The 15,867-nt window shown below is 37.0% G+C and overlaps 1 protein-coding gene across 1 annotated transcript; it reads right to left on the reverse strand.

Annotated features, from left to right (window-relative positions):
- Positions 1 to 1,591: 1,591 nt before the first annotated feature.
- LOC125664271 (uncharacterized) lies at positions 1,592 to 7,493 on the reverse strand. Its single transcript, XM_056152729.1, has 13 exons — positions 7,193 to 7,493; positions 6,964 to 7,109; positions 6,762 to 6,854; positions 6,495 to 6,651; positions 4,567 to 4,606; positions 3,567 to 3,725; positions 3,352 to 3,407; positions 3,090 to 3,227; positions 2,792 to 2,963; positions 2,590 to 2,697; positions 2,179 to 2,394; positions 1,849 to 2,056; positions 1,592 to 1,777 (listed from the first exon to the last, which is right to left on the reverse strand). Exons 1-13 carry the CDS (start codon positions 7,378 to 7,380, stop codon positions 1,740 to 1,742), a joined length of 1,719 nt encoding a protein of 572 aa, XP_056008704.1. The 5' UTR covers positions 7,381 to 7,493; the 3' UTR covers positions 1,592 to 1,739.
- Positions 7,494 to 15,867: the final 8,374 nt, after the last annotated feature.

Genomic DNA, 15,867 nt, shown 5'->3' on the forward strand with positions numbered 1-15,867 from the left:
ACAGAGTTATTAGTTTGAATGAAGGAATTAAAACGCTATTTCTTCACTATTATACATTGGAGTGAATTATCTTACAATAAGCGGGATAATTCCATATGTAAAGTTGGTCGTAGGTTCTTTTGAAAATGCACCCAAGGATTTTACAACTTGGTACATTTGATCAACATGATGAGACGTCTCCATATGAGTGAAAAATTCTCGTGTGGGGCGTTAAACAATATACAATCAATCAACCATGATGAGAGGAAGATGCCTATTGTTTTTCATGGTCAATGTCGTAGAAGGAAAACCTTGTAGGCAAGATACGAACCGAGCCGTAAGCTTAAGAATATTACAACTTGGTTTATTTGATCACCATGATGAGAACCGGATGCCTATTGTTTCTTCAAGGTCAAGGTCGCAGTATCACTTAATGGGGAAACATTGTAGGCAGGATGCAGACCAAACCATAAGTTCCAGAATATTGCAAATGACGAGAGGAAAATACTATTATTTTTCAAAGTCGCAGTATCAATTAGTATGAAAACCTTGAAGGCAGTACACAGACCGAATTGTTGGGGCTAGGACGGTCAAACTTGGTACATACACACCTTATAATGCCAAGTGGGGGTGCCAATTGTTTATCCGTTCGCCCCTCGTAATTTTTTTTACTCATATGGAGACGTGAAGAAGGGCTGCAAAAGTGCTCGGCGCTTATGGTCTTTGAGCAAGGAGGGATCTTTATCGTGCCATACCTGCTGTGACATGGGACCTTGGTTTTTGCGGTCTCATCCGAAGGACCGCACCATTTAGTCGCCTTATACGACTAGCAAAGGGTACTGAGGACCTATTCTAACCCGAATTCCCTAGGGACCCTTGATTTCTAATTTCAATGACCGACGCTTGGCAAGGTGCAGTCACTACATCTTAGATTTAACTCGGCGTTGGGATAGAGAATCCACCCTGGGAACTTCCGGTTGCGAACTACGCGACGAATACATTTGCCTGTACACTAGTTTATTAATGCTGCTTCAACTTACAAGCTGTATATTTACTACATGTATAGTTGTATTATTTACCCTGCTGATGTGCATTTTGTCTGATATTTTCAAAAATTAAAGAAAATCACATCCAGTCTTTATTACGACATAACACATTTTAAAATGTGACACGACTAGTACGATCGCAAAAATCGAGGCCCCGTGTCCTAGCAGGTGTGGCACGTCAAAGGCCGTAAGCACCGGATATAGGCCTAAAATTTTCAGCCCTTCACCGGCAATGTTGACGTCTCCACATGGGTGAAAAAAATTTCAAATGGGAAGTTAACCATATCTAAATTGTCTGGTCCAAACCGCCCAATCCGTAACAATTTATCTCGCACTTTAATTATATAATCCAGTCCGTAACAATTTATTGACTCGTTTTATCTTAAGACATTTATAAAGATCTTTTTAAACAAAAATATAACGGTAGGAATCAATGAAAATAATCTTCCTTAAAACAATAGTACATGTATGTAAAATGTAACGGAAACCATCTCTCTTAAAGAAGAATAGTTTAAACGCAACGAGACTCATCCTTGATTTAGCACCAATAGTTATAGAAGACCACAAAAATATATCCTTCTTATTGAAAATTTGTTGTTTAAATATTGAGATGGACACAATTATACCATCCAGATTGTTTTGCGGTATATTGATGGTACTATGCAATTCTTTTTCAGTTATCATCATTACGGTTGACAATAAGGCATCGGGTTCCTAACCAAACACGATTTGTGAAACATGTTGGTGATCACCTGAAAAAAGAAAACAGAAAATGAAAATATTTATAAATCAAAATTTGCAGAAATTTGGTATGGAGATTTACCTGTCAGATGAACTGTGAGATCTTTTCCAGAAGAATCCAAACTGAAATTCTCATGGTGAATTATATGGCCGTTCCGCCGTATATTCATGACGTAATCTCCCATAAACACCGTGGCGTTCACCGCGTGATCTGGATCAATTCTCCGCTTGATGTGAGACCGCCATCTTCCACGAACCAGATCTAAATATTTCTGACCTGCGGCATTTGGCTGGAAATAACATATATATCATGATACTTCGACTATAATTTTGCTTTGGCTACAATAGGGTTAATAAATTTGCACATAATATAGTGAGCGCTATGTTTATGAGTAAACCAATGCATCTTTACTGTGATTCCTGGACCGCGAAAAAGGGCCTCGTTGTCATGCCAGTTGGAACCGTTCCAGAAATGCCAGATAATGACACCTTCAACTGCAGGATGACTGAAGAACATTTTCATAAGGTTTTCCAGGGCCGCCGCCTTTTTGTTTTCGTCCGTAGCATCTATCGTCAGTTCTGTGATCCAAATTTTCAGTCCAGCTTCCGCCACCTTATCAAGCCTGTACTGTGCAAGACAGTCGGTACACGCAATTATAAAGATTAACTTAATTCGACACTTCTGAATTGAATATCCATGAGATATACAAACCAATATATCAATTTTCGCGAGTTTTGTTTTTTTAATTACTATAGAAAAAAGGAATATAATATTAAAATTATGATATTTCGTAGTGGACTACATATACGGGTACTTATATACCTTTATAACGTCCATGTCAATATCTGTCGTGTAGAAGTGACTCTGTATGCCAATGGCGCCTATAGGAACGTGACTTTTAATGAAGTTAACCGCCTGATTTTTAATAGCCTGAAAAAAGAAAATGCTTTTGAAGATTTAAACAATTTCCTCCCATTCTTTTGGGGCACATTAAAGTTGCATGTATTGGAACTAACAAACTGACCGTGGTCATATCAGACTTCGGGAGAATGGAAAAGTCGTTGAGGAATAGTTTGATGCTGGGATCTTTGGAGTGGATCCATTGAAACATCTTGTGGGTGATGTCGGGGTCCCCCGTATGACGCTCATAGTAATCACCGTGAAGATTCTCATTGTTAACATCCCAATGAACAAGTCTAAAATATAAGGGTTTCATTGAGTCTGTTTTATATAATTTATAAAATTTGATTGCCATGGTTGAACTACAATTAGAAATGTGGAACGCAGATACGTGGTTCTTCCATTAGTGTAGTAAGTCTTACTTTCCTTGGGTGTGGGACATGACATCCTGTATGTGGGCCTGCATTTCAGCGTACAAATCTGATGTAGACAATCCCTTTACCCAAGACGGTACGTGTTTGTCCACACCCCAAAACATGTTGTGACCTCGAATCTGAATTCTGTTGACGAATAAATTTTAATTTTGCATTTTTCAATATTAGGAATCTGGCGTTGCGAGTGTTTCAGAAGTATCTTTGTTGGTCGTTACTGATTGGAATTTTTAGTGGTAAAAAAACCACTTACCCATGGGATCGAAGAAGTTGTACAGCATTCAGAGCAAGGGTGTAATTTGTATGACCCTGAAAATGTAACCACAGGCACTTTTATGTTACAGCATATAGGTCCCTATATACTACAGTACAAAGGTCCCTTGTAATGTAGAGTTATAACTTAGATATCCAGATAATAATTTTTTGTTTCCATGCAAACTTTACAGGTATGTGTTTACTTTTCAGTACCTTCCGATGTTCTATCCCAGTCCATTTTAGTTTATTTGCAATAACGGCCCATTCAAAATTCTGGAGAACAAAGTCGGTGTATGGTTGGTAAGCGGAATTGCCGAGGTGATCCGCATGTACGGCTGTTCCGAAGGGAAATGCACTTTTCTGCTGAATAAGCTAAATGGAAATGCATATATGATTTAAATACATTAACCGGTTTGAAAAAGACTCAAATTTTAAACTCCAAAGTTTTCCCCATACTGAAAGCAAAAATTATTATATCCCCCGAACGAAGTTTTGGTGGGTATATAGGAATCTCTCTGTCTGTCTGTGCAGATTCGTGTCCGGGCCTTATGTTCTTTGACTTAGGCATAGCATATTTGGCACACAGGTGGATAAGCAAGAGACGATGTGTCGAGTACCTTCATGACCTTGACCTCAAGGTAAAAATTAAAGGTTTTTTACAATGGATTCGTGTCCGGACCATATTTGACACATGAGTGTATCACCATGAGACGATGTGTCATGCACCTTCATGACCTCCATATGACTTTGACCTCTAGGTCAAAATTAAAGGTTTTTACAATGAATTCGTGTCAGAGCCATGACTTCTTTGTTCTTTGACATAGGCATACCATATTTGACACATCACCATGAGACGTGTCGAGTACCTTTATTACCTCTATATGACCTTGAATTTTGACCTGAAGGTCAAAATTGATTATAGGGTTTTGACAGTCATACCATAAGACATGGGTGTATCACCATGAGACTATGTGTCATGTACATTGACCTTTGATTTCAAGGTCAAAATTATAGGTTTATGCCATGGATTTGTGTTCGGACTATATCTTCCATTTTCTTCTACAAAGGCATACCATATTTTTACACTCGGTAAAGAGGTAATTTATACCTATTAACAACACCCTTTGGGAGATTGGGGTTAGGGGGGGGGGGGGTATTCTTAGTGAGCATTACTCACAGTACCTCTTGTTTTAATATATAACAAAACATTTACCTCGATATATACATTGTGGACGTGTTGCCCAGTCGCCAATCTAAAAAAACAACAAAAACAAAAACAATATTGTTATTCTGACTGATTTTACGCAATAGGTTATCATCAAGACAATTACTTTAAACACCCATAATATTGTTTTTCAATTATTGCAAATAGTTTCATCCTTGAATTTGGCTGATGACGCAACACCTAAACATGTATATGTCTTTACTACTTTATATAAACGGCTTAGGGCTTAAACATCCTAGGATGGGGAGGAAGGTGGTACTCTCGTCCCCATACAAATCAACTTATACATGCATACTACATGTATCAAGGGCCTCAAAGTCGACTCGTCACAATATCCAACATGGGAGGGTATATTCAGCACCATCTTATGATCTTTAATTCTGAATATATAGAGTATGGTAAAATAAAATGCACATGTATTTAAGTATTATGCTTAACTAGATATATGTGAAATTTCAAGGTCACAAGCTAGGAACACGCAAATCGGCTTCAGGAATTTACCCATAAAAGCTTCAAAACTTGTGTTACATGTAACATGAAGTTCAAGGTCAAAGATGACCATCCATGGTACCCAACACATCTGCATTAGATGATCACATAGCGGTACATGTCAAATATCAAAAGCCTATTGCAAAACAGACAAAAATAACAGCCCAGGCACAATTTGTAGCAAGTATGAATACACATTATTTTCCTGAAGTCGTCAAATATCTTGATCACCTCATCCTTTGTTTTGTTTATATGAAGTGTTCCCGCATAAATGTACCACGTGAGTCTGTATTAATTGATGTTAACTAGTTCGTTGTTTGATTACACAACGCAAATATAGAACTCGTTAGTTCATTTTATATATATATATATATATATATATATTCGTCATAATTCTGTTAGAATATTAGTTCAAGAAAAGCCATATCATTTTAAATGCAAAAGTAATAGGAAGTACCTATTCTCCTAACCTTCCCTTCTTATATTCATGTGCGATTAAAAATATTATTTCGATAGACTTCATAAGTCGTTCACCATTACTATATATTTTGTATTTGGTTAACATTTAAATTTATCATACATAAAATTATCAACAAATCTTAAACTCAATGAATGACATTCAGTGTCTGCTTTCATATCCACAGTCTTACAGTGTACCCCTTCCCAACGGTATTCGGCTTATCAATGCCCGATTCTAAAATATTTTCACATTCTTTCACAAACAATGTTTCTATTCATAACATTAAGAATTTTATGTGCACGGCAATGCTTTCATTTAACAAATGAATTAACATGCATTGCCATTCAAACGATATTCAGTTGAATTTGATGGTGGGAGTGTAGACGATCCACAGGACGGGCCCGATGTCAAGGAGTAACTCGCTAGGCTAGTCGACTCAATAATAATACACTAAAATCATAGTTATCAACGCTAAAGCCCTTGTTTGATAGGAACTCTTTATTTGTTGTAAGTCTAAAGGTAGTCGATGAAAAATAAAATGTTTTCTATGCAGCAAAAGTATGATGGAACTATGAACAGCTTATTGCTTTCTAGTGTTGTGTGTGGTAAGGAACGTTTGATTGATTTATTGCATATTGTTTAACGCCTCTCTCCAGAATTTTTCACTCATTTGGAAATGTCACCATTGCCGGTAAAGGGTTATGATCAGCGCTTACAGTCTGAGCAGGGGGGGGGGGATCTTTAGCTAAACCTGCTGTGACACGGGACCTCGGTATTTACAGTCTCATCCGAAGGACCGCCCCCATTTAGTCGCCTCTTACGACAAGCAAGGGGTTCCAGAGATCAATTCTAACCCGGATCTCAACGGGACTAAAGAATATTTAAAACCTGCTACTCAGTGTTAGGTATGTTAAGGAACATCTGAACCCCGCTACCCAGTGTTAGGTTTCAGATACAATCTACTCGCCTGACACTGACGGGTGCTTTGCGTAGTGTGTTGATTCGATTTTGAGCTTTGGAGAGCCATTGCGGGTCGCGCTGTAGCAATTGGAGACTCGCTGCATCCATTAGATAATTAACGCCAGTCGCCATGATCTCCAGGAAAATTGTACCGGAAGTGGTTCCTGAAACATACCCAATTAACTGTTAAAACACTTTGAAATGATTAGCATTGTTTTAGTGGGAACATTCTTCCTTATGTTAGGCCTAATTGAATAACTAGTTATATATATACCATTTGGTGCAAAAAAGTCGCCACTGATTTCTGTCCAACTGTATTTAAGTTGTTGCATGGGCTGCTGAGCCACCTTCAGATATACTGTTTTGCCTACAAATAGCTACTGCAATAAATCAAGCCGTATTCCATTATTGTTGGTTACGAGGATATGAATTTTCAGGTATATAGTAAGCTAGTAGGTAGGTACATGTAGGTTTACCATTTACTTGTAGGTTGACTCGCAGAAACGCACTAGTGTACATCCTTCCTGACGGAAGATTAAGAAGTTTGAAATACGTCTTGAGAACATAATTCTGTCCTGGCGAGATGGAAACTGTCTGATGTGGTCCTGAGTAGGTATGGGCCCTGGTAAATGAAGAGATTGCCTATCAAGTCAAAACAACGAAAATCTTCCAATATTTCTGTGATCAGTTCCTTGTGCTACTCACCTATTTGTAACCTTCACTGATTGCTTCCCTTGATAGGTGTCGCTAGTGTATCTTATCATGGTACATCCGCTACAAATCCAATTTCCGGTGAAAGAAGAACTTTCAAATAGTGCATTATGTAGTAACTCATTTTGTGCTTGTATACAACTGATCAAGAGAACAGCTATTATCGTGAATAGCACCCACATTTCACTTTCCCTGTGTATAGAGAATTCGTTCTACCTTTGTCTCGTTATAAATGGATTGACCTTCTCCACGATAAGACACTGTTCTTATTCTCGCCCTATGTATGTGTATCTCGAACGTTACGTGAACGTCACTAAGGTGTTACAGAACGGTTGTTCTTCACAATTGACATTGGTGTCGTTTCCATTTATGTCAGACGAGCACGATCATCAAAGTGCTTGACCTCAATGTTCGGAGTATCAGTTACAATCTTAGAACATTTGAGAACATGATAGACATGTGTAGTTTCCATCATTTTACAAGTGTATTTATATGTTCTATTTAAAAATTCTTAATACTATATAACACTTGTACAAAAACGAAACTTGTCTTCGGCCTTGTGTGGTAAACCTTGTTATAAAGATTGCATTCATATCAAATCTCGTATGCTTAGTATTATAAAAGAGGCGTTTTAGATCATCTCAAATTGTCTCCATTTGGATTTCCTGTCATCTGTAGACCATATCTATGTAAATTTCATAACAGTCCTACGCGACGTTTCTCATAGTTTGCATGACGATTCGGGTATGATGCTTACTTGCACTCAATCTTGTTTCTACTAACAAAATTGGGATATACTTGTATTAGTAGATATGTTAGAGTTAGCATATTTTGATAGTTCATGGTTGTGGCAAGTAAAAATGTGAAATCAACTCTTATGTATTACAGTAACTGCAGAACCGTAGCTCTCAAGAAAGAAGTATTGGGGTCTGTCCCAAGTTTTTAAAGAACTACAGTTATGCTACTACTATTGCAGAAGGTTGTGTGTATGCACATTACAAACTAGATTTGTAGCAAAAAAAGGGAGAAATCTTAGCTCAGTCGTGTATCGAACAAGGGACCGTTGCATTACGAGTTACGTGATCTAACCGCTGCGCAAACTAGGCCAATATACGAAGGTTGCAATATAGAAATCATTCACGAACTCTTTATGTCGAGAAGATAAAACTAGTTTTAGAAAAAGAGACGTCGCTTATGATCTTAAATGACCAAACCTAATATCTGTATGTTCTAAACTTTTGTCATGAAGACAATTTCACATTTTTTCACGCTTTACTTTATTCTAACGTAATTTATTTCACTTTACACTCTTACACTGGTATTAAACTGATGATAGTAACGATCGTTACTATCATCCCAAGATGGTGGAAGGAAATTCCGGAAAGACCACCTTTACTTATTATATCTGTTTGTATTGTTTATTTGCGAATGATATATAGGTAAGAAATATACACTAGCAACAATTACGATAAGGTGTTATTTTATTTTTTATAAGGCTCATATGAACAGAAAATTCGTCGTTGAAAAAACAGCGAGGATGATAGTAACGAAAGTTCTTGCGTTACTATCATCATTCATTTCCGATACTATCATCCTCGCTGTTTTTTCAACGACGAATTTTCTGTTCATATGAGCCGGAAAAAGATAAAAATAAAACAAAATTTCTTACCTACATATCATTTGCAAATAAACAATAGCTATAAGTAAACGTGGTCTTTCCGGAATTTCCTTCCGCCGTCTTGGGATGATAGTAATGATCGTTGCTATCAGTTTAATACCAGTGCTCTTACACACAAATAGTATTGACGTTCACAATTTACAATTGATAATAGAAATGAGTAAATACAAATTCTATATTGAAGCCCATTATGGCGATGGATCATGGTACTAGCACGTGATTGTGAAGAGAATCCCTGTCCATTGGGAATGGGTGGAGTCCGTGGTTCCTCGATTATCACGGAGGAGTGGCGGTCTCGTTGACTTTCCTGACCACAGCTTTGTCCTCCACGCGCTGGTAGAATCCCGTGATTTCCCGCCCAAGGAACGACTATCATTCACCCAGCAGGAATCCTTTGTATGTAATTTGGCGTATTTTTCTACCAGGGTGGGCTCTCCGAGTTTTTAGATCTCCTCCAGGGCTTTCTTCGTCCTTTTTATACTCCGCCATATGGAACCGATTCACTGACACTCAAATGTGGGTTAAACGTTGGCATTCTTGGACTACATGTCACCCTTGCAGATAGTTCCCACTCGCGTGAAAAACCAGCCTAGAAGACAAGTACATAAAACGTATGAGTTCAAAATCATTAAGTTCCATATCGACTTCATATTAAAAAGTGTAGTGTGACATTGACCTTCAACCCAATTACTCCAAAACTGATCAGTTTCTTTTGCTTCCATCCATTTACTGTTGTATTATACAGAGATATATGATGAAAACATCTCAAGATAGTGTGTTATAAAACGTGTTAACAAGGGGATATTGTTATATCGATGTTGACGGACAGATAGACAAACATAGATGTAGTGATCTCTTTGATAGTGCTCCCATATCTGCCACGTGAAACCATGTCTTATTTTATTTAAAATTTGAAGCATTTAATTAACACAAGTTACCTTACTGACTGGATTTCCACACGCATCAGAACAATCTTGTTGACCTGTTTTTGGTTTTGCTTGGTCGGACTGCAACTCATTTCGAGCAGTTGTTAGCATTCCGAACGGACGCTGTAGAGTTAACTTAATTTGCGGCTTTCTTTCTTTTCTTTTTTTATTGTTTAGATAAGAACTATCGGAAGAATTGGCAGTGAACTTTATGAGATTTGATTCTTTGCGCCCACTGCGACAATCTACACATCCATAGCTCGGGACCTCAGTAGAAATGACAACTTTGTTAGACTGACGCAAAGAATCTAATGTACAGCTTTTCGTTATGGTATGATTGTTTTCGTCTCTGCATGAAGGCAGGATACCCTTAAGATAGGCATTAACAATGCACTGTTCCAGAGGACCACCTTCACACAGACTACCTGTAGCTGTTTCCTGGGCGTGGTCAACTTCCTTGTCGCTCAAGTCGGCTTAAGTTTCCTCTCCTGGCTGCTGACCTAGTTGGAGATCGTCCCTCTGTAGAGTACCATGAATCTTAGTCTGACATAGGTAATTCTGAAATACATTATTCTGCAGTGGGACAAAATTTTCGTGGAGCACATGATCTCTCTGAGATGGACCTAGATTATCCTGGAGTGCATCATTCTGCCATGGGCCGAGCTTGTCTTGGAATACACTATTCTGCCATGAGACTAAATTCTCCTGGAATACACCATTGTGCCATGGGACTAGATTTTTCTTGGGTGTATCATTGTGCCATGGGCCTAGATTGTCTTGGAGTACATCATTCTGCCATGGGCCTAGATTGTCATGGACAAGAATATTCTGTTGTCAGATTAGATTGTTTGGAGGGAGACAGTAAATGAAACATTTGACTCTCTCCTTGCAATAACCTCCATCATCGGACGAATTCTGTTCTTACGAAATCTCCTAATTAACCTCCATATTCCACCACGAAGTGTTGCCTTCTCTCCATTTGCGTTCTGACTTCAGGAGAGATCTTGGAACAGGGAATACAGCCCATCAGGAGATTTATTTGGAAAAGTCCTGCCAGTACAATGAACACATTGACAACGTTACGAACGCAACATTGGGCAAGATGTGTTCATTGTGGCGTCATAATTAAAGATCCGTCATTGATAACGTCTCAAACTCCGCGTGTAGCTCGTATCTCTAGACTTGTGTTGGTTTCATTACTTTCACAAAAATATATGTAGTGCCATATGCTTGAAGTTATTTAAGAATATAAATCATGTAGCTAACTTTGCCCAAATAAATATTGTTCATAATTATGGAGAGAGAGAAATAATGTTTCCAGGAAGTTACGTATTGATTGAGAGTTGGGTGTCATTCAACGACAAAAACGATCAAATTCAAAATTTGACTGCACAAATATTTATCTTGTCACTAAAATCCTTGTTAGAGTCACATGATCGCATCAGTCACGTGACCAGATTTGTGATTAAATCGTTTCGATCCACAGACATTGAAATGAAGCTGGAAAATGCAGGGAAGGATGTTGTCAAAGATTCCTAGCATAGTTAATATTTGACTAAACACGTTGAATATCGTCAAATTTATTAATAATAAAAAAAAAATTAAAAATTCGTTAAACAACGCCAGATTGGTTATATCATCACCAAAATAAATTGTAACCCCCCCCCCCCCCCCCCCATGCCAAATAGTTGCCCAAAGACAAAATGAACGGTCGTTCATAATTTCAATTATTGAAACTTAGTATTGCGAATGTATTTATATTGGTAGTTGTCCAATGCGACAATTTAAGGCAAAATTATGATTACACATGGTTTCTTCACGTCAAACGCAATAATCAAAAACTAAATACACTATATGGATGACAAACAGAAAAACTATATATGCTATATTGTAAACAGTGGCCATATTTCTTGCACATTATCAGGTATGATACAACCTAATTTCAGTAAAATGTTGAATTATTAAGGCGCAAACTTCCTAGAACAGTTCCGGACCATTCGATATCTGACATATTGAACAGTTTTCGATGTACTACTTACTTTCAAGATCTGTGTCACCACAAAACATGTTCAAAATTAAAAAAAAAAAAAATTGTTTATCCATGTGTTTGTACATATCAGTACAGTACCCGCAACGTTATTCTTGACATGGTAAACGATAGAACACGATACACGCACGATACGATAGGATACACGCACGATACGATAGGATACACGGTAAACCTGATAAACGCAAAACCTGATAAACGATCTTCACGATAGACCTGATAAACGCAAAACACGATAAACGATCTTCACGATAAACGGAAAACCTGATAGAAATGTTGTAAATTTAGAAACAGTTTAGACAGAACGAAAGTTTGATACGTACAAAATAATTACATTATGTTGATAATAATATTGAAGGATTTCAATACTCAATATATACCTAAAGCATATAATTTATTTATCCACGGTTGTACGTTTATTTTTGTTGGGTTTTTTTTTTTTTAAATTCTATTTGTTTTTTTTTAACGTCATTACAGCTAAAATCCGGAAGCTAAACTATATACGGTATTGAATTCATTATTTGATATCTATATGAATTTTCTCAGCCAATGATTCTAAAACGTATATTGTCACTTTGAATGTTTAATATATGAATCATACAGGGAGTGATTGATTCTTATCTTGCTTAACGTCTCGCTCGAGAATATTTCACTCATATGGAGACGTAACCATGACCGGTGAAGAGCTTTTAAATTTAGGCTTATGCTCGGCAATTACGGCCATTGAGCAGTTAGGGTTTTTTAGCGTGCCACACCTACCGTGACACGGGGCGTCTGTTTTTAAGGTCATCTCCGAGGACCCGTGGCATTCACACTTGATGCCGAGCGTTTAGCAATTAAACAGGGAATTAACAAAATGTAATATAATGTAGTGATATCATGCTTCAATAGCTCTCTAATGCTATTGTCTATTATCTTGGATATCAAATAAAACCAAGTAATATTTTGTGTGTAGCGAGGAGGGGGATTATTTTGCATCAAGCTCTGAGTTCATCGCTCATTCAACAACTACAATTATTTTCATAATGACCGCTTTAAATACAATGCACTGCACTACACCATATGCTCATATGTTAGATATTTCTACACTATCAGTGATAATTGATAGTCATAAGTAATTGGAACATATTTATATGAATTGATATTTTGTTAACAAAAAATAAATAAACTATTAAAAACATATACATGTACGAAACCCGGCTTGATTTGAAGTCGCAATTTAGAAACGCTTTAAAATGTTTGTGTTTAGCATGTAAAAAATTCAAATAATCATCAAAACCAGCATAAATTTCCAGTATCTACACGTACGACTATTGGTATATGTGTACATGTGCAAATAAAAAAAAAACAACCAACAACGATGACAGCTGAATCGTGCCCATTTGAGCAGAATTTTGGGAGATGCAATATACCCTTGCACTCTTTTAAAACTTAATCTTCTAAATGTGTGAAATACAATGTCCCTGAGAATGTTTACTGTCAAAACACGGTTGATACACAAAATCAGATAGATAAGAACGCGCACTAGTTCAGTAGTTGGTATATAAGTTGAATACAGGTGAACAAAATCGGAAGAAAAAGAACCATTATTAAAATATATGTAATAAACAATGTAATTTACTGATTTTTCCTTTCAGATCGAAACTTCCTATTTCTCTGTTAGTGTTAATTACAAATAATTGTTTCTAGACAAGGAAATGTTTATGAACTCCAGATGAAGGAGCTTTCAGTTTTACTGTCCTCGGTTTGCTCGGCAAACTACTGCCTACTTTCCAGACTACTTAGAATGAAATTGTGATAAATTTTCACCCTCTCTGGACAGACATATAGTAATTTTTCTGCCTTAAAATCGACAGCTTTATGTTCTCTTTCAAATATACTGTCTTTCCTCGATTCCTAAAAATAGCTTCTTTATCAAAACGAATAAAACTTTCGGAAAGTATCTTACTTTTTCATTAGATTTAATATACGATCCCGATAGTTTCCAAAGCTACACGATAAACGGAAAACCTGATACACGCAAAATACGATACACGATAGACTTGATAAACGCAAAACACGATAGAAAAAGGAAAACCTGATACACGATAGGATAGGATACACGCACGATAGGAATGTCAAGAATAACGTTGCGGGTACTGTAACTGTTAATAAGTTGTTACAAAAAGTCGTAACAGTGATTTCTATAATTGAAAATAAATATCAGACGAATATCTTATTTAAAAATCCATCGACGTGTCGGGAGTGGGGTGTACTTCATTGAATGGGATATATATCAGTAAAATTATTCTAAATCTTCATTGAATGATAAATATGGGCCTAGTCAAAATTGTCATAAGTACAACTAACACTGAACACCTACACAATTTTATGCAGATCATGCTGTAAAGTTTATAAACCAACCGCATCTGGCTTAGATCCGCCACTTTACTTTCATTTTTGCTATTTCATCAGAATCGTGGTTTATCGAAAACAAAATTAGGTTTTTAATTAATTTTACGATATTTACTAATCAAGTAAGATTCTATTATACCTTATGGATCACCTCACATACGAAACAATATTAAAGGGGCAAGCAGTAACTCTGGAGCAAGCGTTTCAGGGTTTATTGGCAAACATTGTTAGTTTTTAGCTCACCTGAACCTGAGCCGAAGGCTCAAGTGAGCTTTTTTGATCAAAATTTGTCCATTGTCTGTTGTCGTCGTAAACTTTTCACATTTCATCTTTTTCTCAAGAACCACTGGGCCAATTTCAACCAAACTTGCCACAAAGCATCCTTGGGTGAAGGGCTTTCAAGTTTGTTCAAATGAAGGGCCATGTCCATTTCAAAGGGGAGATAATCGCAAATATAGGGTGGGGTCATTTAAAAATCTTCTTCTCAAGAACCACTGGGCCAGAAAAGCTGAGGTTTACATGAAAGCTTCCTTATATAGTGCAGATTCAAGTTTGTTCAAATCATGGCCCCCGGGGGTTGGATGGGGCCACAATAGCGGATCAAAGTTTTGCATGCAAATATATAGGAAAAATCTTCTTCTCAAGAACCACTGAGCCAGAAAAGCTGAGATTTACATGAAAGCTTCCTGACATAATGCAGATTCAAGTTTGTTCAAATCATGGCCCCTGGGGGTATGATATCAAAGTTTTACATACTAATATATAGGATAAATCCTTAAAAATCTTCTTCTCAAGAAACACAGCCAGAAAAGCTGAGATTTACATAAAAGCTTCCTGACATAATGCAGATTCAAGTATGTTAAAATCATGGCCCCGGGGGGCTGGATGGGGCCACAATAGAGGATCAAAGTTTTACATACAAATATATACGGACAATCTTTAAAAATCTTTTTCTCAAGAACCACTGAGCCAGAAAAGCTGAGATTTATATGAAAGCGTCCTGACATAATGAAGATTCAAGTTTGTTAAAATCATGGTCCCCGGGGGTTGGATGGGGCCACAATAGAGGATCAAAGTTTTACATACAAATATATAGGAAAAATCTTCTTCTCAAGAACCAGAGCCAGAAAAGCTGAGATTTACATGAAAGCTTCCCGACATAATGCAGATTCAAGTTTGTTCAAATCATGGCCCCTGTTGGTATAATATCCAAGTTTTACATACTAATATATAGGATAAATCCTTAAAAACCTTCTTCTCAAGAACCACTGAGCCAGAAAAGCTGAGATTTACATGAAAGCTTCTTGACATAATGCAGATTCAAGTTTGTTCAAATCATGGCCCCTGGGGGTATGATATCAAAGTTTTACATACTAATATATAGGATAAATCCTTTAAAAAATTCTTCTCAAGAAACACAGCCAGAAAAGCTGAGATTTACATGAAAGCTTCCTGACATAATGCAGATTCAAGTTTGTTAAAATCATGGCCCCCGGGGTTTGGATGGGGCCATAATAGGGGATCAAAGTTTTACATACAAATATATAAGAATTTTTTTTAAAAATCTTCTCAAGAACCACTGAGCCAGAAAATCTGATATTTACATGAAAGCTTTCTGACATAT

Source organism: Ostrea edulis, chromosome 1 (genome assembly GCF_947568905.1).
Source record: "Ostrea edulis chromosome 1, xbOstEdul1.1, whole genome shotgun sequence".
Lineage (NCBI taxonomy): Eukaryota > Metazoa > Mollusca > Bivalvia > Ostreida > Ostreidae > Ostrea > Ostrea edulis.

Bases quoted from the DNA above. Each gene is read 5' to 3' on its own strand.
- LOC125664271 (XM_056152729.1), bottom strand. From the start codon at position 7,380: ATGTGGGTGCTATTCACGATAATAGCTGTTCTCTTGATCAGTTGTATA. The intron at 7,110-7,192 runs GTGAGTAGCACA...TTCATTTACCAG, and splicing joins TCAGTGAAGGTTACAAATAG to GGCCCATACCTACTCAGGAC. The intron at 3,228-3,351 runs GTAAGTGGTTTT...ATTCGTCAACAG, and splicing joins CAACTTCTTCGATCCCATGG to AATTCAGATTCGAGGTCACA.